General features: G+C 40.0%; 1 protein-coding gene and 2 pseudogenes across 1 annotated transcript; all 3 read left to right on the top strand.

Annotated features, from left to right (window-relative positions):
- The first annotated feature begins 992 nt into the window (after positions 1–992).
- Positions 993–20,410, top strand: Haus1 (HAUS augmin like complex subunit 1). The gene is made up of 9 exons (XM_077792319.1): positions 993–1,099; positions 1,911–2,085; positions 8,539–8,674; positions 9,640–9,774; positions 11,961–12,084; positions 12,469–12,534; positions 13,868–13,939; positions 17,982–18,029; positions 20,174–20,410. Exons 1-9 carry the CDS (start codon positions 1,070–1,072, stop codon positions 20,222–20,224), a joined length of 837 nt encoding a protein of 278 aa, XP_077648445.1. The 5' UTR covers positions 993–1,069; the 3' UTR covers positions 20,225–20,410.
- LOC113200918 (twinkle mtDNA helicase pseudogene) lies at positions 15,768–16,644 on the top strand (annotated as a pseudogene).
- A 4,470-nt stretch (positions 20,411–24,880) lies between the features above and the next one.
- LOC144250009 (focal adhesion kinase 1 pseudogene) lies at positions 24,881–25,761 on the top strand (annotated as a pseudogene).
- Positions 25,762–26,384: the final 623 nt, after the last annotated feature.

The raw sequence follows: 26,384 nt of genomic DNA, 5'->3' as shown, positions 1-26,384 counted from the left end.
TGCCCCTAGGTTAAGTCCTCAGTACCAAAAATAAAAAATTAAACACACACACAGTATACAGGCAGGTGTGGTAGCACACGTCTATAATCCCAGCATTCAGGAAGCTGAGGCAGGAGGATTGCAAATTCAAGGCCAGCCTGGACAACATAGCAAGACCCTGTCTTAAAATAAAAATTAAAAAAAGTACTTTGGGGGAGGGGGAATGTAAAACAAAATTGCAGGGATATATTTTGTAAAAAAATAAATAAGGACAAAGAACATAAAGATCATTTTCTCCATACATAGTGGTTGCACCAACTTAGTTTACTGAAATTTGCTTAGTTTACTGAAGTTTACTGAGCACAGTTGTATTTGAAACAGAGGCCATAAAATATGGTATTGGCTAACTAGTAAGATTCCTTTGAAAATAAAGACTTAATCATTTAAAATAGGCATAAAATTGATCTAGGAGATAGTTGGTGATAAGTCTGACCCACAGTTTCACATTAAATCGAGTATCACAGAAAGTTGATTACACAGACCTTTGAGCTCTCTGCACTTCATAATAACACAGTACACATTATAGGAGGTTGTTAGCAGCAGTATGAAGATTGAAATTCCTAATTACAACCAGAACATTTTGGTCAGGTCTAACTCTACTACCTAATCTTGGTTGTCATTTAATCCACTTGTGGGTGTTTTAATGTGAAAATGGATAAAATAATTTGTGTCTACCTATTTTACAGAGTTCCTGTAAGTGAAAAAAAAATATATAAAAATGTTCAAAAAATTAAAAATCGCTATGTAAAGAACCTCTCATAGTGTTAAATACAGTGTTATGGGTTATACCTGAAGATTAGACCACAGAGGGCAGAGAGAGCAGGGAGGTGTGGCAAGGAGGGGAGGCTGCAGAGGTGAAGCCCTGACCAGCCTAGTCCAAGGACTCCGCGGCTTGGAGTCGGAATAAAAACCACAACTCCCAGAAATCCTCGCTCTGATGAGGGGCGGGGACAACAGCGTGTGAGCGGGGCCCTCGGAGGGAGCGTTTCTCCCGCGAGGAGTGGCGCGTGAAGTGGCGGGATCTGCTGTGATGGAGGCGAGGGAGGAAAAAGAAGCCCAGGTGATGGGACGGGAGCGGGATTTTGCGGTTTCCTGGAAACTTCATCTTTGACACATGCACGCCGCCGACGGATGTCCTGTGCACGCCCTGTCTACTTTTTCTCTCCCAAACTCTAAACCGCCTTCCCGATCTGCGAGCACTAGTCTGTTGAGACCCCTTGGAAAGGCGTTTCCTTTCTCCGGCCTTCCCTTTTGCTGGGATCCAGCCACCTCTCAAACCCCCTCCGGGAGGACTGGAGTGCGACTTCTGAGCCCAAACCCACCTTCCAGCCAAGCCTTGCGGTTCTTTGCTGCTTCCTACTAGAGTTTTTCCTCTAGAGCTGCATCCCGACCCTTGGTTCTCCTGACACTGCGGGGTTTATGGTGTGTGGGCAAAGGCTTGTTTTCAGACCCTGCGTGTGTATACTCGTGCATTTGCACCGCGTACCAAGCTTTAAGGTTTTCAAAGTGAGGCGGCATGAATTTTTATCTGGTCATTTGGACTCTCCCCCAGCCCCCACTGGGGATTGAACCCAAGGACACTTTTCCCTGAACTACATCCTAAGAACTTTTTATTTTTCTTTTGAGACAGAGCCTCACTAAATTCCTGAGGCTGACCTCAAAGTTGTGATCCACCTGCCCCAGCCCGAGTCATTGTGCTTGCTTGCTTTTTGTATCCTGCCATCTAATATATCCCCCTAAAGACAAATTAGGATGTGAAGTAGGATGCCGGAATAGGCTTAGCGTTTAGTTTGCTTTTGAGTACTTCTTTGTCATAGTCGTGCCATTACAGCAATCAAGGCTTTTAATATTTGCCTCCTTTTAATGGTTAGGTCGCTGCGTGGTTAAAAAAAATATTTGGAGATCATCCTATTCCACAGTATGAGGTGAACCCACGGACCACAGAGATTTTATATCACCTTTCAGAACGCAACAAGGTCCGGGACAGGGACGTCCACCTGGTAATAGAGGACTTGAAACAGAAAGCAAGCGAATATGAATCTGAAGGTGAGAGTAAGTCTAGAATTATGAATGAGATAATAGAAGTAACCAAATTTTTTATAACACGAAAGTATTCGAGATTAGTATATACTTGTTTTGCTCCTTTATTTTATGCAGAGTTGTCTTCCACTGTTATATTGTTCCAGTGTTAACTTTCCAAATCACAAATTTTATTGTAGTAAATGTTCTATTGGTACTCTAATAGAAAAATAGGTAAGCCCTAAAAAAATAAGAGTCTAAAAGTATAAGCCTCATATATAAGATGCCTTGTATTTTTTTCCTTAAACATTTGTTTAGTCTATTTCCAGCCCCCATGCCTTAGTCATAGGAACTTTTAGGACACCTGAGATGGCAGCCATGAAGTGGGAAACTTAGACATATCACCTTATGACTATGTATCAGGGAATCACATTAGAATTTTCTGTTGGATGTGTTACATGAAAAAGTACAGCTGGGCACGAGAGCACACACTTGTAATCCCAGGGGCTTGGGAGGCTGAAACAGGAGGATCCCAAGTTCAAAGCCAACTTCAGCAAAAGTAATTCATTAAGCAACTCAGTGTTTAAGCAACCCTGTCTCTAAATAAAATACAAAATAGGACTGGGGATGTGACTCAGTGGTTGAGTGCCCCTGAGTCAAATCCCTGGTACCTCACCCCCCCAAAAAAACAAACAATAAATGAAAAAGTACATTCCAGATACTCATTTTTTCATAATATAAACCACTAAAGATTAATAAAAGTCTTTTTAGATATGGAACTATACCAAAGAGAAAGGAAATGAAACTTACATTTACCCTATATTTAACCAAGTAGATGGCACTGTTAGATAGGTTTTGAACATAGTGCATATACTTAGTTCTATTGCACGTGTACTTTCTTCCAATTTTTCTTACTAAAGTTAACATAGTTGATTTTGTAATCCCAGAGACTCAGTAGACTGGGGCAGGAGGATCACAAGTTCAAGGCCCTAAGCAATTTAGGGAGATGCTGTCTTAAAAAATAAAAAAAAGCAGGGCTAGGATTGTGGCTCAGTGGTAGAGCAATTGGAACAATTGCCTTGCACACGTGAGGCACTGGGATCGATCCTCAGCACCACATAAATAAGTAAAACAAAACAAAATAATCTTAAAAAGCTAGGGATGTAACTTAGTGATAAAGTACCCCTGGATTCAATCCCCAATACCAAAAATATAAAATTAAATTAACATTTAGCGTGAGTCTTTGTTTTGGTGTACTGTCTTAACATACATAGAGTCTAGAACCACCCCCACAATCAGGATACAGAACAATTCCATTGCTCCCATGTACTGCTGCTTTGGATTCAGATTCTTCTGTACACGTTCTTCTAAAATTGTTCTATTTTTAAATAATTATTTTTGTAGTTATTAAAATACAACATAGAAGAAGGGCTTTGAGTCCAGGATAATCTCATTTTGTAGGAGCCTTCTTTTTGTCTATAGCCTATAACTAAAACTTTAAGAATTTTCAAAGTAGGGTTATTTTTCTGACCTTAAACCTTTCGGAGTGACATATTTTGGGGGTTCGGAGATTGAACTCAGAGGCACTTGACCACGGAGCCACATCCCCAGCCCCCAGCCTTATTTTGTATTTTACTTAGAGACAGGGTCTCACTGAGTTGCTTAGCACCTTGCTGTTGCTGAGGCTGGCTTTGAATTCCTGATCCTCCTGAGCCACTGAGATTGCAGGCATGTACCACCGCGCCTGGCCAGAGTGACACTGTTTTGTGGTCCTAGGGATTAAAACCAGAGCCTCATGCACACTAAGCAAGTGCTCCACCACTGAGATAGACCCCAGGCTCTTGCCTTCATTTTCATAAAGTAGTTTTGCTAGATGTGGGATACTTGGTTGACAGTTATTTTCTTGAGCACTTTGCATTATGTTTTCCCATGTATGGTCCCTGTTGTTGGCTGTTAGTCTATCGTAAGGTTTTCTTGTAAGTAACAAGTAGCTTTTCTTTTGTTTCTTTTAAGATTTTTCTGCTTGTGTTTTACGTCAACATTTTATTCTGATGTCTATTTGTGAATCTCTTTGTTGGGCTTCCTGATTGTATAAGTTATTCTTTTTTTAGTAAATGTGATAAATTTTTAGGTATTATTTCTTATTACATTTTTTCCACTTTCTTTTTATTTTTTTTATTTTTTTATTTTTCTAGTAATGGGGATTGAGCCCAGGAACATTCTACCACTGGGCTACATATCCAACTCTTTTTATTTATTTTTTAATTTTTTTGAGACAGGGACTTACTAAGTTACCCAGGCTGGCCTCAAATTTGTGATCCTCCTGCCTATGTCTCCTGAATCCCTAGGATTACAGGCATATACCTGGCAAATTCATTCATTTTTTTTCCTTCTACTATGTTCAATCCAATGTTAATCCTCTCTGGTGATTTATTTTTAAATTTTTTGGTATTGTTGGGGATCAGACCCAGGACCTCACATATGCTGGGCAATCACTTCACCACTGACATACATACCCAGCCCCCTCTAGCGAATTTTTTTGGTTCAATTATTATACTCATTAATTCCAAGTTTCTATTTAGTTCTTTAAAAAAAAATAACCATTTTAGCTCTTTGTTGATGCTCTCTATTTGATCCAACATTGTCACCTGACCTTTCTTTACTTTTTAAATTGGCGTCATTTAGTTCTGTGAACTTGCTTATTTTGGAGATTTTGAGGTCTCCTGATAAGTGTAATGACTCCCAGGCAGTTTCTGTTGCTTGCTTTTTTTTTTTTTTTTTTGGTATGAGGGATTGAATCCAAAGGTACTTTACCACTGAGACATATATTTAGCCCTTTTTATTTTTTTATTTTGAGACAGAATCTTTCTAAGTTGCTTAGAGTCTCACTAAGTTACTGAGGGTGGCCCTGAACTTGTGGTCTTCCTGTGTCAGCCTCCCAAGTCAGTGAGATTACATGCATGTGCCACCATGCCTGACCTTTGCTTACTTTTTTTTTCCTTCCTTCAGTTTATGGGTCATATGTTCATGTTCTTTCTATCCTTCATTGTTTTTTTTTTGTTGTTGTTTTGTTTTGTTTTGTTTTTGTTATTGTTGTTGTCTTTTGGCAGTGCTGGGGTTTGAACCCAGGGCCTCACACATGCTAGGCAAAGACTCTACCACTGAGCTACATACATCCCCATCCTCCACACTCATAGTTTTTGTTGGAAACTAGACATTTTAGATAATATATTAGCAATGCTGGGTTCTATTCTCCCTTTCCCTTCCTGTTATTGTTATTTATTTTTTTTTAATTTGTTCAGTGGCTGGCTGGATTGTTTTAGTGAAGTCTCATTACCTTCAACAGTGTTAAGCTTCTGATGATGCTCCTCAAGGACACATGTGCTTCAATATGCCCAGTCACCCTTGGATGATGGTAGTTTTGGTGGGGCTCTGTTCCTTTCTCACACTGACCATCCAGCTGTGAAATTCCACAAATTGATAGCTGACAGTTGTTTTCAACAATGCCCCAAGGCATAAGTTGCTGTACAAACTAATCAAATTCTTACTCCTTCAAAGGAATAGTTTTTTTTTCTGTTTTGCAAATAACTGTAAATATTTATTTATTTTTAATTATTCAGAATAGTTTCTATATGTCTGGTGCTGCTGGGAGTACTTTGAAAGATTGAACATTAGCTTCCACAAGAAGTACAAAAAAAAAGTAGATAAATGCCAGTTATCCTAAAACATGAAATGTTCTATAACTCAGGGATATCACAAAGGGAAAAAAGGAATACCTCTGTCAGTTTGTCACTGAGAGATTTCACAGTAGTGGGAATGCATACAACACAATCTATAGAATAATTAAGAGGTACAACCATGAGGATAATTTATAGATGTTGACATCTACGATCAGCTGCCCGTATGTACAGGAGTTTCACTCTTTTTTTTTTTGCTTTTCATGTATATTTTATTCTCATAATCACCCTATGGACAGCATATTATCTTTTTTTGAATTTATTTTTTTTAAATTTTTTTAAGGAGTTATTTTGGTTGGACCTCATCCAATCAGTGAAATGCCTTATGAGCAAAACCAGAATTCCCTGAGGAAGACAGTCTGCCTTTGTATTACACCATCAGAAGCCTGCTGCTAGCTTTCCTACATATATCCTAGTAAAGCCTAGTAATTCTGTTTCTCTGGAAAAAATTTATTGGTACATCGCCACTACTAAATACTTGGCGTAGGAATAGTTTTTGTGGTCCATTGGATAGTTGTTCTAACTCCAGCATGGCTCCTAGATATATTATTCCTTTGTTCTCTTCTATAAACTCACTGGCCTGACTGTGCTCCCAATTGCCTTTTACTGCAGTTTCTGCCATTTTTGAGAATGCACTTCGGCTTGAACTTCTCCATGCTCTGTTGCAAATGAAGTTAGTTCTTTTAGGAAGAGATGGTGAACTATCATTTTATGACTTGCTTCTCCCAGCAACCCCTCCATCCAAGCAAAACCTCTGAGCCAGGGCTGTGGGTCTGGGAGTAGAGCAATGGCAAGCTTCTCTCTGAGTGGCACCTCTACTGTGGATGCTGAATGGTGGGGGAAGTGTGGCAGTCTTAGGTCATCTTGCCTTGCCTCTCATGAATGGAATCTCTGCCTCACTAGCTGCTGCAGGAGCCACTGGGGCCCTAGTATTCTCATTATACCTCATCCAAGATTGAACTACTATGCCACAAGTCATCTGGGACTTGGTCTTAGCAACAGTGGCTACAACAAGATTCAAAATGTTGTAGTCCTGCTCCCACTAGAAAGAAAGCCCTGAAGCTAGGAGTTAGGAGCAAAGGGAGCCCTGTGCTCTTGACTGCAGCAGTCCCCAATGGAGTCTCCACCTCATTAAACTAGAAGGGAGGAGAGAGGGAGTAGTCTTGACCTTCTTTACTGAGTTTGCGTAGATATTTTCTTGAGTAGATGCTTTTTCTTTTGCTTAGTCTTTTTTAGGACTATTTCCAGAGTCTTAGTGGTTGTTTGTTTTTTATAATTTTCACTGGAAAACAGGCCAGCAACAGTTCATGATTCTTGATGGAAATCATCTCTTGGTCAATTGTTTTTGAGTAAGGATGACAGTATAATTCAATAAAGGAAAGAATAGTCTTTTCCACAAATGGTGCTGGGACAACTGGATGGCCACATGTATAAGAATTAAGTTGGAGCCTACCTCATGCCATTCATAAGGATTAACTCAAGCTGGGCAAGGGGTGCATACCTATAATCCCAATGACTCCAGAGACTAAAGCAGGAGAATTACAAATACAAGGCCAGCATTAGCAACTTAGTGAGTTCCTGTCTCAAAATAAAAATAGAAAAGGGCTGGTAGAACACCCCTTGGTTAAATCCCCACCCCTCCAAAAAAGAGAGAAAGCGAGAGAGAGAAAGAATGAAAAAAAGATAGTTGACAGAATGGGAAAAAAAAAATTGTAAATCATATATCTGAAACACATGTAGTTAGACCTACAACATATAAAGAACTTTTCTGATTTAATAATAGGACAAGTGACACATTTTTAAAATGCAAAAGGAATATGACTAGACATTTCTTCCAAGAAGATTTACAAATGGCTAATAAGCAGCATCAATAACCACTGAGGAATACAAATCAAAACTACAATGCTATCTAGTACCCAATAGGACAGCTGTAATCAAAAAGATAATAACATTTGGGGAAGATGTGGAGAGTTTGGAAACCTCATTTATTTCTGATGAGAATGTAAAAGCATGGTCATTTAGGAATGCATTCCAGTAATTCCCCAGATGGCTAAACACAGAGTTACCTTACAACCAATAATTTAACTCTAAGGTATATACCAAAAAATATGGACATGTATGTTCATATCAAAACCTATAAATCATTGTACTCTATATGTGAAATAAGAACTGTAATGCATTCTGCAGTCATGTATTTAAAAAAATAAAATCAATAAAACTAAAAAAACCATATATATCCATATTTACAGCAGAATTTTTCATTTTTTCAAAGGTCCATGAAAGAATGAATGGATGAACAAAATGTGATCTGTTCATACAACAGAGAGTATTCTCTCTGTATGTTGGAACATTATTCAGCCACAAAAGAGAATGAACATGCTGTAACATGAATGAACCTTGAAACCATTATGCTGTCACAAAGGACCACATATTTTATGATACCATTTATATGAAATGTCCAAAATAAACAGATGAATAGAGACATAAAGTGGCTGCTAGGGATTTGTGGCTTAGGAGATTGAAAAGTTGTGACTAAGGGATACGTGGTTTATTTTAGGGGGTGACAAAAATGTTCTAGAATAGATATGTTGACAGGTATACAATTCAATATACTAAAATCCATCAAGTTGTATACTTTAAGTGGGTAGATTGGATGGTACGACTTGTACTATAATATAGATGTTAAAGGTTTAAGAAAATAATAAAGACAAAATATCTTAGTCATCATGAAATTATCTTTCAGCTAAGCATCTTCAAGACCTTCTCATGGAGAGTGTGAATTTTTCCCCTGCCAATCTGTCTAGCACTGGTTCCAGGTATCTGAATGCTTTGGTTGACAGTGCAGTGGCCCTTGAAACAAAGGACACCTCACTAGCAAGGTAATTATGACAGTTTTAATTTTTGTAGTCATTTTGTAACGTCTTGACCCATAGACTTTTTGTTTCTCAAGGTAATTCTGTATAGAAAATTAACAATAAATACAAAAGCCATTTTAATTAACTCCTTATTTTTTCTAGTAAGTAAGATTAGTTAAGATGAATTTGATACTGGTTAATTTTGGGTGCTTTCTTCTTTTAGGATTAGGTTGTGAAGGTGGGCTCACATGTATTTGGAGAAGGATTGGGTATCACATTGTTCCCTGTAAACACTAAGAAAAGCTGTCACAAGGCTAAATTATCTGGTCAGGCATGGTAAATTTTGTTTTATCTGTACAGCAACCCAAGGCCTCACACATGCTATGTAAGCGCTTTACCACTGAGTTACATCCCCAGCCCCAGTATGGTAAATCTTGATCATGTATCTATCATTCTATTGAGTAAAGTAGGATAGAGACCTTCATTCTTTGTGACAGTTGCCTTTATATATATACCTATACATGATTCTTCAAGAACCTTAAGAGGAAACTGAGACTTGGGAGGAGTGGGCTAATAGTTTCTCCAAACTAGTAAACAGCAAATTGGGATCCTAACCCAGTCTCCAAAGTTCATCTGACTATCACTGGTGGTCATTTCTTAGCTAGGACTACCATTATAATTTATCATAATCAGAGAACTACACAATTGTTCTGTTTAATTACCAATATAAAAGCTTGGAATTTCTATATACTCAGAGCAGCATTTTCGGTATAAGAACATGTAGGCTGAACAGCAGTTTTAAAAGAGAAATGGAATTTTGCCACCTGAAGAAGGTCATTCTAGCAATGGAAATAGCTTGCAAAAAAATGCATAAACATATGAAACAATTTGATTATATCAGAACCTACATAGAGATAAGATCATTTTTAATAATAAATACTTATCATTATTGTCTTCAACTCAGGTATGTAACCAAATTCTTCTTTTAGTTTTATCCCTGCAGTGAATGATTTGACCTCTGATCTTTTTCGTACCAAATCCAAAAATGAAGAGATAAAGCTTGAATTGGGAAAACTTGAAAAAAATCTAACTGCAACTTTAGTATTAGAAAAATGTCTACAAGAGTAAGTAATTGAGTTGAATGTGTTGACAATTTTGATTATAAAGACGTAACAACATTATGAGACTTAGTTTTGACAGTAGGTATGATTTTCAAAACTACATGAGAAGCCAGACCTTTTGGAACATGCCTTTAATATACAACTCTGGAGGCTGAGGTAGGAGGATCTCAAGTTCAAAGCCAGCCTCAGCAGTTTATTGAGGCCCTAAGCAACTTAGCAAGACGCTGTCTCAAAATCAAAAATAAAAAGGGCTGAGGATATAACTCAATGGTGAAGTGTACTGCTTCTCCAGGACCAAAAAAACTACATAAGAAAATGGGGTCCATAAAACATTTTTTTTTTTTTTTTGTAGAAAATGACTTTAATGGAGGTGGGGAATGGTCAAGTACAAATGTTTACCTTTTACTTTATATAATTTATTACCTTTGTTTTTTGTTTTAGAAATAATGTGGATTTTATCATTTTTTTTTTCCTTTCAGTACTGCATATTGAACCCTGGGATGCTTTACCACTGAGCTATATCCCAGCCCTTTTTAAAATATTATTTATTTTGAGACAGGCTCTTGCTAAGTTTCCCAGGCTGTCATTGAACTTTCAATCTTCCTGCCTCAGTCTCCTAAATCACTGGGATAACAGGCTTACGCCACCACATCTAACTGTATGTGTTTTTGTTTTGTTTTGTTTGAAATATATAAACTAACATAAAACTTAAAGTTACCTTGTATTTTGCTGAGCTTTTTTACTATAACCCTGATATTCCTTTTTGATGCTGTGGTCCTTCTTTAGGTCCTTTTTGCCCAAGAGATTTGGGCCAGTGATAGAGATTATATAAACACAGAAGTAATTGGTAGTATATAAGAGTACTCAAATATTGACAATTCATGCAAAACACTGTGTCATTGTCACATTTAGTATAGAGACCTTTGGAACCTTATGTTTCAAATGGGCTTTAGGATGTGTGTGTGTGTTGTGTGTGTGTGTGTGTGTGTGTGTACGCGCATGCATTTTTTTTGTTTTAATGATCCTCTGCTTTCAGTGTAATAGTTAAAATATTGAGTGATGATCCAGGTCCAGAGAAGGGGGTACACTGGCCCCAGTAACCTTGGCACATAGGGTTAGCTTCTTTGCCAGGGTTCTTAGTTTGGAAATCTACATTGTTAATTTCTGGATGACAGTTTTCTGGGTTCTAGAGAACATTTGGTAAGCAACTATCATAACTGTCCAATATGAACTGTAGACAGATTTTTACTGTCAAGCAACAAGGGCTGGAGTAGTGGCTCAGTGGTAGAGCGCTTGCCTGGCATGTGTGAGGCCCTGGGTTCAATCCTCAGCACTGCATATAAATAAATAAATAAAATAAAAGATGCATTGACAGAATTTTTTTAAAAAAAAGATTAAGCAACAAGATAAAGGATTAGAAATGGAAATGTAACTGAGTTCATTTGATTCTAAGATTTTGATTATCCTCCCCACAAAAAAAGTGGGTAAAACCAGAATTGTCCAGTAGTCATGGGAGAAAGATTGGTGACAAGAATTTGAGCCTGAAACTAAAGGGAGTACGCCTCTTTACAGGAACCAGACCAGCATCCCCTGACAAAAGAACACTTAGGAGCAGCCTGTGGGGAGTGGAGATCTGCCCTCCCCCCACTGGGCCTGAGGTCCCAGAACACAATATCAACTTTAGGATTTATTGTCACTTTTTCTCTTTTTCTTTGTGTATATCTATGTTACTAGGGATTGAACTCAGGGGCACTCTCCCACTGAAACAAATCCCTGGCCCTTTTTTATTTTTATTTTAGGAGACAGAGTCTCCTTAGGTTTTTGATGTGGCCCCAAACTTTCACTCCTCCTGCCTCAGCCACTCAGTAGCATGTAACACCATACCAGCTATTCAGTCATTTTCTTGAGTAGCAGATTTACTATCTCCAAGAATAATTAATATAAGTTAATCTTAAAATTATTTTGTATTCTCTGCAAAAAAATCCCAGATGGCGGCATGGTGAGGAAAGTGACCTGAAAAAATGTATGGTAGTCTGGGACATAAGATTTATGGTAGAGGATCTAGCAAGTAGGCTATCTATTATTGGCTAAGCCAGTATTGAATCCAAAAAGTTTTTGTTTGTTTGTTTTAATAATTATTTCATTGAGGGTGAGGAGAAAAAATGCTTTTAATTTTGCTTTTAAAAAAGGGATCTCAAGAAGGCAGAACTGCATCTGTCTACTGAAAGGGCCAAAGTTGACAATCGTCTTCAGAACATGGACTTCCTAAAAGCCAAGTCAGAGGAGTTCAGATTTGGAATCAAAGCTGCAGAGGTTTGTGTGAAGAACCAAATATAGCTAGCTCTCTTTGACCTTCAGCCTTACAACTAGGCAATATTATTAGTCAGTTTTTATGGATGAGGGAAATACAGAGAAGAGAGGTAACTTGCCCAACGTTGCATAATTACTTACCAGCAGATCCAGATTCAAAGTCAGGCATTCAAACCCTGAATCTCACAGGCCCTTAAACCCTATATCCATTTTGTCACAGTTATCACTGTGGAAAAGATTTACGTGTAACATAGAAGACTCAGATGCATGTATAATTTTTCATCTGTGATGTATAGCTCCTCTTCACTGTATTATGTATTAAAAATACTCCATGATGGTCACTTTCAAAATAATTTTCTTACCAAATACCTTCTTTTGTAACTGTAGGAACAGCTTTCAGCTAGGGGCATGGATGCATCCCTGTCTCATCAGTCACTACTAGCACTGTCAGAGGTGAGTTTATTGTCTTAGTCTGCTGCTGTAACAGAATGCCACAGACTGGGTAATTTATAAGTAATAGAAACTTACCTAGGGGCTAAGAAATGTAAGATCAGAGAGGGCAACCTCTGGTGAAGGCCTTCTACTGTGTCATAAGATGGCAGAAGGACAAGCCAGCAGGAGTCAGAGAAATCAGCTGAGCTCATCCTTCTCATCGGGAACGCACTCCTGTCATAATGACTTTATTCCCTCACATGAGCATGGCCTAATTACTTCTAAAGTTTCCACCTCTTGATATTGTTATAATGGCAGTTAGATTTCAACATAAGTTTTGGAGAGATCATTCAAACCACATCATTTATTTATTTACTTTATATTATTTACTTATTTTTAAGACATGTTGCTCAGGCTGCTATTGAACTCTTGGAGTCCGTCAGTCCTGCCTCAACCTTCTGAGTAGCTGGGATTATAGATGTGTTAGCAGGCCCAGCTCATAGCGTTTTATGTGTGTGTGGTACTGAGGATTGAACCCCTGGGCTTCCACATTTATAGCAAGTATTATACTGCTGACCCCTAAGTCTTCTTCAAAATTTTTAAAATTTCGAGTCAGACTTTTTCTAACTTGTTCAGATGACCTTTAACTTTGTAAACCTCTTACCTTAGCCTCCTGAGGGGGTGGGATTACAGGCCTGAGTTACTATGCCCAATTCCTTGGAATCTAAAGTTGACAACTCATAAATATGTATTTGAGACTCTAGTTGTTCCTTTACATTATGATTTTTCTTACTTACATTCTTTTGTGTTTCTAGGCAGCATACTAAAGTCCTATTCTTAATAAATGGGAGTAGAGTAGAACTTTCCTATATTAAGCATCTTATAAGTATCGTTTCCATTGGAAGTGAGTTTATCTATTCCAAGCTATTTGGTAACTTTATTTAAAATATCCTTAGACTGGAGGTGTGGCTCAGTTATAGAGTACTTGCTTAACATGTACAAGGTCCTGGGTTTGATGTCCATCACCACAAAACAAATAAATAGAATATCCCAATGTTAATGTTTTATTTCAGAAAAGGGCAGTTTTGCCAGGAGTGATGGTATAGGCCTAATAATCCCAGGTACTTGGGAGGCTGAGACAGGAAGATGACAATTTGAGGCTAGCCTCACCAATTTAGCAAGACCCTATTTCTATATGGAAAAAAAAAAAAAGAACGGATATAGAGTTCAGTGGTAGAACACCAAGGGTTCAATCCCCAGTACCAGATAAATAAGTAAATAGAAACGGGCGGGCAGTATTTATTTGCAATGTGAATACCTGGGTTTCACTGTGACTGTGTTATTTCACTCTCAGAAATTGGCAGAACTAAAACGACAGACTGTACCTTTGAAGAAAAAGTTGGAGTCTTATTTAGATTTAATGCCGGTAAGTGTGTGTATGTGTGTGTGTGTGTGTATTAAGTGCTTTTCTTTAACATTCTTCAAAGGCAGTGAATGGGGAGTTTTACTTTTGAGGTTACCACTAGTGGCACCTGCAGATGACCCATGTTGTTGGCAAAAGGGGAGAGATGAGGGTTGTGATGTCTGGCCAGGGGCCGGACCGTGGGCCTCTTAGAAACAGTGGAGGAAAGACACAGGGAGGGTGGAAAGGGGCATGTTCTCCGGGGTTCTGACTGGCAGGAGTCATAGAGTAGCTCCCTAGCTGTGTGGAGGATCCCTCCAAAGGGAAAGGAGCTATGAAGAGGGTTTCCTCTTGGGTCCTAGAACAGAGGGACCACAAAAAGGATGCAGGTGACTGACTGTAGAGATGAACACAGTGCGTGGAGGTGAGGTAGAGGTGAGGAAAGATACAGAGAAACCATAGCAGCAAGGACTATGTGGAGGGGTCACAGAGGTGAAGTGGTGGGAGAGAGAAACTGTTAAGGACCCTAGAGGTAGGGGAGCCTTTATAGAGGGACACAGAGGTGAAAGGGTCATGTAGATGAGCAGAGATATGAAGTGGCAATGTAAAAAGGGTGAGGAAGATTCAGGGGGGTGTTTATGACAAGTTTTATGGGAGACAGAAGTCAACTACAATGACCGCTGTAGAGTGTTCCTTAGGGTTTGTCCTAATGAAGGCACCCAAACCAGGCATTTAAGGCTTTTCAATATTGACTTCCTACTCCGCTAGGAATATGTGTCCTCCTCTGAGGTGCATATCCCCTCTGATCTTGCTGCCCCTGCATGGGGAGTGGATGAGTTGGAGGGGTTTACCCTGAAGTTTGTCCCAGGTTCTCCTTGTTGCAAGTACAGGAAGGAAGGTCTCCCAGTCTTAGAGGTACCAGTGTTCCCTGTAGCTACAACCAAAATCCATCAATATTTGCAGGCATGTGAAATCCTCTTACAAGATGGCTACGGTTGCCTTTGAGCACCAAGCCCCTTTATGGGGTTGTCAGAGTTCAAAGATCAGACTGGTGTTGTCACTTCCTTCAGTCTCTTCATTAACAGGACCACAGGCTGCCTTCTCTGAATGCCTGGAGCTAAGCAGAGGGGAGCTGGGAAGACTTCCAGGCCAGCATTGAGGGACGAGAGTTGGGGCCAGAGGGGAGGTGAGGCCCCAGAAGCTAAGGATAGTAAGGAGGCTTGGAGTATCTGGGACCAAGCAATACCCCTCTGGGAGCTTCCTGACACAGTGAAAGCCCAGATGGCTCTTGTGATGTTTGGCCTTACCAAAGTGAGTGTCTGACCTGCTTGCAGCCTGGTCTTTCCTTGGTTCTACCCTCAGGATTTAGAATTACAAGGCCTGAAGCTTCTGGGAGGCCAAGGGAGATGGAATGCACTATATGAAGGCCAGGGAGATGGAATGCACTGTATGAAGATCACTATTCCCTGGCCTGGTGCCTCCCATGACCTGTTGGTACCACCAATCAGCTATCAAGATGTTTCGATGGTCCTGTCCAGTCATGAGCTGGACAGCCTGGGCTTGAACTAGTCTATGGGACTTCCTGCCCTTACTCTCCCCAAAGGAACTGTCTTCTTACCCTCTGCCTTACTACCTTACCTTGAACAGTTCTGACAGGTCCTCTTCTGGCTAGGGGATAATCTTTAGTCCTGGGAAACTGCCAAGTGTTTGCCTGAAAACTGAACCCCATGTGTTGCTCCTTGGTGCATCCTGGAGACTAATAGCCCCATCCCTCAAGGCCATGAGTTAAGGCTTAAATTTCTCGTATTCTTCATACTGCCCTGCCTCCCTGGCACAAATCTATTGTGTCCTTCTGGAAGTTTCAGGAAGAGATGCTAGGAGAACTGTCAAATGTAGAGCAAGCAGCTGGTATCTGCTAGAACCACTTCCCAGACTTTAATTATCTCTTAAAGGAGCACCGAAGGTAAGATGAGAGTCTTTACAGGGCCAACAGGCAATGGAAAGATGACATTTATTAGTTAGTATGCCCTGGACTTGTGTAACCAGGTGGTAAACACTATGGGGTAGCTTTGAGATCATCCATGTGAGACTAGCCCAAATCTTACTGACCCAGTTTGCCATGGGGCAGCTGGAAGAACAACTGGACAAATACGAAGAGTGGGCCATCTGCTTTGAGGACCTGCCCCTCTATTTCATGACTTTTCACAGGCAAGAGAATAATAGACACAATGCAACATGTGGTCTATGTCTGTGATATTTGTCATGTGGTCATCAACAACTTGCAGTTCATGATGGGTCACGAATAGCTGTCTACAGACAGAATTGCAGTTCAAGACTACATCCTTGGGGCCTTTCGGAAGTTTGCAACAGACAACAGCTGCCATGTGACACTGGTCACTCACTCCCGGAAGGAGGATGATGACAAGGAACTGCAGACAGCATCCATATTTGGCTTAGCCACCACAAGCCAAGAAGCAGACAGTGTCCTGATCTTGCAGGACAGGAAACTGGTAACTGGGCCAGGGAAACGGTATCTGCAGGTGTCCAAGAACTCCTCTGATGGAGATGTTGGTATCTTCCCACTCCATTCCAACAAGAGCTCTTTCACCTTCTCCGTCCCTCCAAAGAGCAAAGCCCTGCTCAAGAACAGCAAGGATGACAAAGGACTGGTGGCCAAAAAGCCCTCTTCTGGCAAAAAAGAGGCTATGCCCCAAAACTTTGAGAATTAACTCAGACCAGGGCCTTAATTCCTACCAGCCAGACACCTCTAAGCCTTTAAGTGAAGGCAGTCACTGAATGAGCAGTGAGTGACTTATTAAAATGAGCCCGATGGGTCAGGCTGGGCCATAGCTGCTCTCTTGGCCCTCTGGTAGAACTTCTCTATCCTATATTCCTGATCTATGGGCCCTTCCAGCCTAGGGCAGGGTTTCCTAGTGAGGAAATTCAGTTTAACTGCTATTTTCATGAACTTCTGTGTGCTAGGCTTTTCTCAAGGTCCTGAATATTTAGCACTGAAAAGAAAAATAAGGTCTCTGATTCCATAGAACCAATGTTCTAGTTGAAAAAACAAAACAAGCAAAGAACAAATAAACAGAAAAAGTTTTAGTTAGTAAAAGTACTATAAAAAATAGTAACGTGATAGAGTGCTCATAGGCTAGTATAGATGAAATGGTCTAGAAAGGTCGGCAGAGTGCATGTGAGCCAGGGCCTCAGGAATTAGGAGTGGATCACGTGAACATCTAGGGAGGGGGATCCCGGCAGAGAGAAAAGCACAGAGCCCTGAGATGGGAATGAGTGAGTCAAATCAAGGTAGTGAGGTCAGGCCCCCTGAACCTGGAGTGGGATAAAAGACTTCTTGCTGAAACTGCATCTAGACTTTAAGAGCCAAAGTGTGACATATGGGTACCAAGTCCTGCTGCTCCCTGCTTTGTAGAGCTAGGCACAAGGTGGCACCTGCTATAATTGATCCTAGGTGCTTAACTCTGTAATATTGGGGCCTCAAATTGAGATGGGAGCTTCTTCCTGCTTGATTGCTTGGCCTTGGAGCCATGATAGGGAGCTGTGTGCCCAGAGTGCCTGCCACGTGGCACTGTTTCCATGGTGTGCTACTTCAGATGGACAGCTGGAGTTAGGACTTTTTTTTTTTTTTTTAAAGAGAGAGTGAGAGAGAGAATTTTTAATATTTATTTTTTAGTTCTCGGCGGACACAACATCTTTGTTGGTATGTGGTGCTGAGGATCGAACCCGGGCCGCACGCATGCCAGGCGAGCGCGCTACCGCTTGAGCCACATCCCCAGCCCAGAGTTAGGACTTTCATGGTGCCTTTTCCAGTTTTAATGAAAAAAAATTTTTTTTACATGAAAAAAAAAAGGCACTGTATGGTCATGATAATAGAGGGTTTATACTTAAGGATTTAGAGTCATTGGTGAATTTCAGGGTTGTCTGCATGTTGAATATTTCTTCTGCTTTTTGGAAGGAATTGTACGTTCTGCCTGCGCCCCACTTACCACCCCACCATCTAAATTGAAGCATTATAACCTTTCCTCATTTTATTTTCCTTTAAAAGAATCCATCACTTGCTCAAGTGAAAATTGAAGAAGCAAAAAGAGAATTAGTAAGTACTTCCCACTTTTTTTCTTAAAATTTCTTAAAAAGAAATAAAACAAATGCCAGTATAGCTAAACTCCCTTTCGTACTCCTTCCTTTCCTCTTCCTAGGTAAACTGTAGTCCCAAAGTTGCTGTGTCATTCCCAAGCATCTATTCATATATAGATATATATATATATATATATATATTTTTTTTTGGTGTGTATATGTGTGTATTCATTTCCATAAAAATATACAGAGTGGGGCTGTAGCTCAGTGATAGAGTGCTTGCCTTGCAGGTGTGAGGCCCTCAGCACCACATAAAAATAAATAATAAAAATAAAGATTATGTCCATTTACAACTAAAAAGAAATATTTAAAATATATATACATAGTGGAATTTTATTTTTTAATATTTTTAGCTATAGATGGAAATAATATCTTTATTTATTTTTTTATGTGGTGCTGGGAATTGAACCCAGTGCCTCACACATACTAGGCAAGCACTGTACCACTGAGCCACAACCCCAGCCCACATTTTATGTTTTTTAAAGTTTTATGAAGATCTTCCTAGTGGATAAGAAGGATTCAGAAATACAGAGTATTTGGCAAAAAGAATTAGCAAAAGCACCACCAAAAAAAAAAAAAAAGGGGGGGGGGAAGAAGACTGGTTGATGTAGTACCACCAAAGACATAAGAATTGAAAACGGTGGCCAGTGATGAGGTCCAGCTGCTTAGGAGTGTACAACTTAAAATAGGGTTAGAAGCCTGGCACACGCCTGCAATCCCAGTGACTTTGGATGCTGAGGCAGGAAGATCAAAAGTTCAAAGCCAGCCTCAGCAACTTAGTGGGGACTTAGCAACCCAGTGAAACCTTGTCTCAAAATCAAAAATAAAAAGGGCTAGAGATGGGCTCCTCTGGTTAAGCACCCCTGGGTTCAATCTGCACTACCAAAAACAAACAAACAAAAAAAAGGTTCATTGGATTGGGATGTAAAGTATCCTAAATATAAAGAGGAAGCTGTAGGGGACAGTAAAAGTTACTTTTTGTTTCCTTGGGTTTTTTTTTTTTTTTAAGTGGGTGGGGTACTAGGAATTGAACTCAGGGGCACTCAACCACTGAGCCACATCCCAGTCCTTTTTTTTTTTTTTGGTATGTTATTTAGAGACAGGGTCTTACTGAGTTACTTAGCACCTCTATGTTGCTGAGGCTGGCTTTGAACTCACGATCCTCTTGTCTCAGCAACCCATTGGGATTACAGGTGGGTGACACCACACTCAGCTGTTTCCTTGTATTTTAAGTTCAAGAAAAATGATTATAAAACTGTGCTTTTTAGCCTAGTATGGTGGTGTGTGCATGTAAGCCCAGCTACATGGAAGGCTGAGGCAGGATGATCACACAGGCCAGCTTCAGCAACCTAGTAAGACCCTGTCTCAAAAAAAAAAAAAAAAAAAAAAAAACCGAAAAGAAACAGCTGGGGATATAGCTCAGTGATAAAGAGCCCCTGGGTTCAATCCCCAGTATCAAAAACAAAACAAAAAAAATGTGTTTTTTGATCAGGCCAATGCTTTAGGAAGACCGTTCTGTAACCAGTTATAAGATGCATTGGAGGGAGAAAGATAATTGCAGAAACTAATTGGCCCATTTAGGCCAAATGAGAAGCAGTGAGGAAAGTGCAATGAGATGGAGAAGAGGTTATGTGAGAGGCACTGCTGAGGAATGCTGCTCTGGGGATAAAGGTCTGAAGAATCTAGACACATACCGCTACACTAACCCATCTCTCTAAAACCTTCTTCCCCACTTCAGGTGGGGAAGGAATCTGAAGACTAGGGCAGGGAGGCCGGGAGGGAGAAGGGAAATGTAAAGGTAAGGGACTGGGAATATCTCAAAGCATATTTGATATAATGATATTTTTCAAAAATTTGTTTTAATTTTTTTTTGCTTCCCCTACTTTTTTTTTTAAATATATATTTTTTTAGTTTTAGGTGGACGCAATATCTTTTATTTTCATATATTTGTGGTGCTAAGGATCGAACCCAGTGCCTCATTCATGCTAGGCGAGCACTCTACCACTGAGCTACAACCCCAGCCTGCTTCCCCTACTTTAAATACAGTAGAAGTTATAGCATCAATCTTATATTCTTATTTATATTCTTTCTTTCTTTCTTTAGGATACCATTGAAGCAGAACTTACAAAGAAAGTAGACATGATGGAACTGTGACCAGAGCCAAATAAACATCTTTTTCCCTAACAAAGTAAATTGAATAGGACTTTAAAGATTTTTTCCCTCTTGCCATTCCTTAATAACATAATTCCTGTATTCTTAAATAAAATAATAATGTCCTTATTAGTAGAATAATGGTTTCTGGTTATGCATAGTATTTTTGTGCTCAAACCCTGTTTTATATTAAAAAGCATTTTCTCTCAACTGTTGGTTTCTGTGTGGTTGGGGTTGGCAGTTAGGAACCCTCCAGTAGCTCTGTTAGGAGAATATTGTGACAGCAGCCATACATGCACTCACTGGGTCAGCCTGAGTGAAAAGAAGGTTATGCAATTCCAGTTCTGCTTTGCCTACTGTCTTCCTTTTCCATCTGAACAAGATCAGCTGTTCTTGCTGATCAGCCCACCTGCCTACCTCCAAATGTTAATAATATGTAGAATTTAGTTTATAAAGAAAAGTGATCTTTTGTGTCAGTGGTAGAAAAATGGACAATTCACCACTTGATGCTAGATCTGTACTTCATGTTTATGTTAGGGTAACCCAAAGGATAAAAAATTTAGATATAAAAATTTTTTAAATAATAGTACTAGCCATGCTGGGCAAAATGGTGCACACCTGTGATCTCAGTGGCTCAGGAAGCTGAGGCAGAAGGATCACAAGTTCAAAGCCAGCCTCAGAAACTTAGCAAGTCCCTAAGCAACTTAGCAAGACTCAGTCTCAAAATTTTATATATATATATATATATATATATATTGTGTGTGTGTGTATACACATACATATATATATGTAAAAGGCTGCCAGGGATGGTGGTGCATGCCTGTAATCCCAGCAGCTCAGGAGGCTAAGGCAGAAGGATCAAAAGTTCAAAGCCAGCCTTAGCAACAGAGGGTTGCTAAGCAACTCAGTGAGACCCTGTCTCTAAATAAAATACAAAATGGGGCTGTGGATGTGGCTTAGTGGATAAATGCAGCTGAGTTCAATCCCCAGTAACCACACATGCAAAAAAAAGGGGGCTGGGGATGTGACTCAGTGGTTAAGCACCCTGGGTTTAATCCCTAGAACCCCAAATAAATAAAGGTACTAGCCAGGCATGGTAGCACATACCTGTCTTCCCAGCTGCTTGGGAAACTGAGGCAGGAGGATCACAAGTTCAAGGCCAGCTTGAGCAATTTAGTGAGACCCTATTTCAAAATCTAAAAAGGGCTAGTGATGGGGCTAGGGTTGTAGCTCAGTGATAGAGTGTCTGCTTAGCCCATGTGAGGCACTGGGTTCGAGTCTCATATATAAATAAATAAAATAAAGGTTCATCAACAACTAAAAAAATATTTTAAAAGAAATTAAAATAGATAATTAAAAGGGCTAGTGGTATAACTCAGAGATAGAGCATGACTGTGTTCAATCTCTAATACCACAGAAAAATAACATACCAAAGTTTTAATGTTTTGATTTTATAATCGGAGTCAGAAACATATGGCTAAAACTTAGGAGCTAAAATTGAAGCAATTTAATTATTTTAATATTTTAGAAAATTAAGAATTCCTATATGGCAAAATTATTTATTTATTTTCATGTTGGATAGATGTGGCTTTTTTTTCACATTATGGGCATGGCTGTGAGACTGGAACCTAACATTATTTATGAAAGGCTCTTATTAGTATTTGTTAGTGTAAAATACATATAAATGCTGATCTGTTCTTGACAAATCTGCTTTCTATATATCTTTTTAATTTTTTATTTATCTTTTATTTCTATATCACAGCAGAATGCATTACAATTCTTATTACACATACAGCATAATTTTTCATGTCTCTGTTTGTATACACAGTATATTCACACCAATTTGTGTCTTCATACCTGTACTTTGGATAATAGTGATCATCACATTCCACCATCATAATAACCCCATGCCCCCACAAAATCATATTTAAATCAAGGACATGATGAATGTGGTAAAGAAAAGAAAGAGATTTTTCACTGTATGCTTGTTTGTACTTTGATTTAAAATTTTGTACTACATAATTTAAAAAATAATTCATTTTTAAAAAGATTATCTAAAAAGATTAGGTGTGGTGGTACATGTCTGTAACCCCAAAGACTTGGGAGACTAAGGTAGAAGGATTGCCAAAACTTAGTGAGACCCTGTCTTTTTTTTTTTTTTTAATATTTTTCAGTTGTAGTGGGACTCAGTACCTTTATTTTATTTACTTATTTTTATGTGGTGCTGAGGATCGAACTCAGGATCTCGCATATGCTAGGCAAGGGCTCTACCGCTGAGCCACAACCCCAGCCCAAGACCCTGTCTTAAAAAAAAAAAATTATCTGACATTAAAATTATCTCTCCTCCTTTCCTTTGCTTTCAGCTAAAAAAAAATTATATCCTTTTGGAAACTGTCCATATTCTTTAGTCAAATATGTATTAGCTCCTGAGTTTGTTTTGTTTTCAGTCTAGGGACTTGAACCCAGGCAGTCACACGTTAGGCAAGTGCCATACCACTATACTGAATCTCCAGCCCCTTTTTGATTTTTTTTTCTGAGTCAAGGTCTCACTAAATCACTGAGGCTGGCCTTGAACTTAGTACTGGGGATTGAATCCCCTTGTGCTTTACCACTGAACCACATCCCCAGCCCTTTTTATTATTTTCATTTTGAGACAAGGCCTGACTAAGTTTGCTTACGGCCTTAAGTTGCTAAAGCTAATTTCAAACCTGCATTCCTCCTGCCTCAGTCACTGGGATTACAGGAGTGTGCCACCAGCTCACACTGGACTTGAATTTTTGATCCTCCTTCCCTGGACCCCTGAGTAGCTGGAATTACAGCAGTCCTGTGCCACTGTACTGGGCTGGCTTCTGGTCTTTTTTTGCTTTGTCTTTTATTTTGTTTTTGTGTTTTGTTTACTGGCAATTGATTCTAGAGCCTGGTGCATGAGTGCTCTACTAGTGAATCACATCCCCAACACTTATTTATTTATTTATTTAGTACTGGAGATTGAACCCAGGGGCACTCAACCAGTGAGTCATATCCCAACACCCCCCCCCACCACTCCACCACCCCACCTCGAGATAGGGTCTCACTGAGTTGCTTAAAGCCTTGGTAAGTTGCTGAGGCTGGCTTTGACCTTGCGATCCTCTTGCCTCAGCCTCCTGAGCTGCTGGGATTACACATATACTCTACCACCCTCAGCTATCTATTTATTTTTTGAGGTAGGATTTCACTAACTTGCCCAGGTTGGCCTCAAACTTGGAATCCTCCTGCCTCATCTTCCTGAGTAGTTCTGATTACAGATAAGCATCTCCTAAATAGGATTGCTGTGCCTGCAAGTTTCTGGCCTTTTTCTTAAAATTTATAAGAACCCCTTATAGATTAGATAAATTAATCCTTTGTGATTTGCTTTATAAATACTTTTCCAAGTTTTTTTCATTTGACTTAATTGTTGTGCTTTTGCTAAAGTAAGGCAATTTGGTAGGTTGATTATGGAAATGACCGTGTGACTTGTTTTGGGCAGTGACACCATCGCAAATGTGACAAAAGCAAATGAATGAAAGTTTTGTACATTGGAGCTTCTGAGCCCACCATGTAAAGAAGCTTGGACCAGCTGTGTGACTAAGACCTTCTTAGACTATTTAGACAAGATTGATCCACCAGGGGACTTTAAAGATCAACCAAACTGGCCCAAGCCAGAAGCTGAACTGATTTGGAATGTTAATTACATTTGCAAAATCTCTCCTACAGCAGCTACAGACTTGTGGATGGCTGAGTAACTGGAGAAAGGTAGGTACATGACACAAAGTGTACCTGCCATTCTGTGCCTCATTCCTCCCCCAGCAGTAACTCCAAGCACCTCTTACCTCTGCTCCTTGGAAGTCTAAGCATGAAAATCTTAAGTTTGAGGCTACCCCAGGCAATTTAGCAAGACCCTGTCTTAAAATAAAAAACAAGGGCTGGGTAGATAGCCCAATGGTAGAAATGGTAGAGTGTTTGCCTAGCTTGCATGAGGCCATGGGTTCAATCCCCAGTTACCACCCCCCGCAAAAAAAAAAAAAAAAAAAAAAAAAAACAAGTGAAATAAAGATATCAGACAAACAAAAATGGATATGGAGTATGGAGACAGTTCATTGTCAGCAGACTTTACACCAATGGGAATTCTAAAAACAAAAAAACGGAAGGAAAATCATTTCAGATAGAAAACTTAGAGCACATAGATCTAAGAGCAAAGAACATGGCAAATATGTAGGTAAATGTAATACATACTGACCCAAAAAAAAGAAAGAAAGAAAAAGATAGTAGGAGATTAAAAAAATAAAAGCACTCATAAAAAATGCATAAATAGAGAAGTGGAAATACATTGATCTGAAAGGAGAGTGAGAGTTTATTTTGAAGCCAGACTTTGGTACATACCTGTAATCCCAGCTACTCAGGAGACAGAGACAAGAGGATTGCAAGTTGGAGGCCTGCATGGACAACTTGAAATAAAATATAAAGGGGCTGGGGTTGTGGCTCGTGATAGAGCACTTGCCTTGCATTTATGAGGCACTGGGTTCAATTTTCGCACCGCGTATAAATAAATGAATAAAATCGAGGCGCACGCGCGGGCCCGCGCCGACTCAGCACGGCCCGAGGGCGCGAGCCCGCCGCCGGCCGGACCGCCGTGCGCCGGGCGTGCGCGTGGGAGGGAGCGCGGCCGCTGTCGCCGGCGCCGCCCCGCCGCCGCCTCCGCTCAGCCTCGCGCTCGCCGAGCCGAATATGATAGATACCTAGCATCCAGCAAAATAATGGCAGCTGCTTACCTTGACCCCAACTTGAACCACACGCCACACTCAAGTGCTAAGACCCACCTGGGTCCTGGCATGGAACGTTCCCCTGGTGCCATGGAGCGAGTATTGAAGGTCTTTCATTATTTTGAAAGCAATAGTGAGCCAACCACCTGGGCCAGTATTATCAGGCATGGAGATGCTACTGATGTCAGGGGCATCATCCAGAAGATAGTGGACAGCCACAGAGTGAAGCACGTGGCTTGCTACGGGTTCCGCCTCAGCCACCTGCGGTCGGAGGAGGTTCACTGACTGCATGTGGACATGGGTGTCTCCAGCGTGAGGGAGAAGTATGAGCTTGCCCATCCTCCGGAGGAGTGGAAATATGAATTAAGGATTCGTTACTTGCCAAAAGGATTTCTGAACCAGTTTACTGAAGACAAGCCAACTCTGAATTTCTTCTATCAACAGGTAAAGAGCGACTACATGCTAGAGATAGCAGACCAAGTGGACCAGGAAATTGCTTTGAAGTTGGGTTGTCTAGAAATACGGCGATCATACTGGGAGATGCGCGGCAATGCACTGGAAAAGAAGTCTAACTATGAAGTGTTAGAGTCATCAAGGAAAAAGGCAAGCCCAAGAGACCGGCAGTGCCAGGTGGCACCTACAACAGAGAACATGATTTTAAATATGCTGTTCCACATAGGAGCCTGGCCCAGAGAAGGGACATCCGGTCAGGTGTGACCAACGTACAAAGTGATGCAAGATGTTAATAGCAAGGCACCCAGATATTGGTAGGTGAGGTATCATCTCTGCAACCTGGGAAATCTAAAACTACTCTAAAGTGAAATGTTTATCTCAAGTTTTAAAAATCTGGTGCAAGAAGTAAAATCAAGAATCAATAAATGGGATGGATTAAAACTAAAAAGCTTCTTCCTTCAAAGGAAACAATCAAGAACATGAAAAGAGCTGGGTGTGGTGGTTCACTCCTGTAATCCCATTGGCTCAGGAGGCTAATGTAGGAGAATTGAAAGTTCAAAGCCAGCCTCAGCAATTTAGCAAGACCCTAAGCAACTCAGACCCTGTCTCTAAATAAAATATTTTTTCAAAGAATGTGAGAGAGACTTACAGGATGGGAGACAAATCTTTGCATTAATCACCTGCATTAATCTCCAGGATATATGAAGAACTCAAAAAACTTAACACCAGAAGAACAAATAACCCAATCAATAAATGGGCAAAGGAACTGAACAGATGCTTCACAGGAGAATACGATCAGTTAACAAATATATGAAAAAATGTTCAATATCTCTAGCAATTAGAGAAATACAAATTAAAGATACACTGAGATTCCATCTCACTCCAGTCAGGATGGCAATTATCAAGAATACAAGTAACAAGGAAAAACCAAG

Source organism: Urocitellus parryii, chromosome 13 (genome assembly GCF_045843805.1).
Source record: "Urocitellus parryii isolate mUroPar1 chromosome 13, mUroPar1.hap1, whole genome shotgun sequence".
NCBI classification, from domain to species: domain Eukaryota; kingdom Metazoa; phylum Chordata; class Mammalia; order Rodentia; family Sciuridae; genus Urocitellus; species Urocitellus parryii.
The sequence above is the reverse complement of the archived record's forward strand: the minus strand, read 5'-3'. Positions and strand labels throughout refer to the sequence as shown.

Coding starts and splice junctions, on each gene's coding strand:
- Haus1 (XM_077792319.1), top strand. CDS start 1,070: ATGGAGGCGAGGGAGGAAAAAGAAGCCCAG. Junction 1,100..1,910: donor GGGAGGAAAAAGAAGCCCAG/GTGATGGGACGG, acceptor TTTAATGGTTAG/GTCGCTGCGTGGTTAAAAAA. Junction 2,086..8,538: donor AAGCGAATATGAATCTGAAG/GTGAGAGTAAGT, acceptor ATTATCTTTCAG/CTAAGCATCTTCAAGACCTT.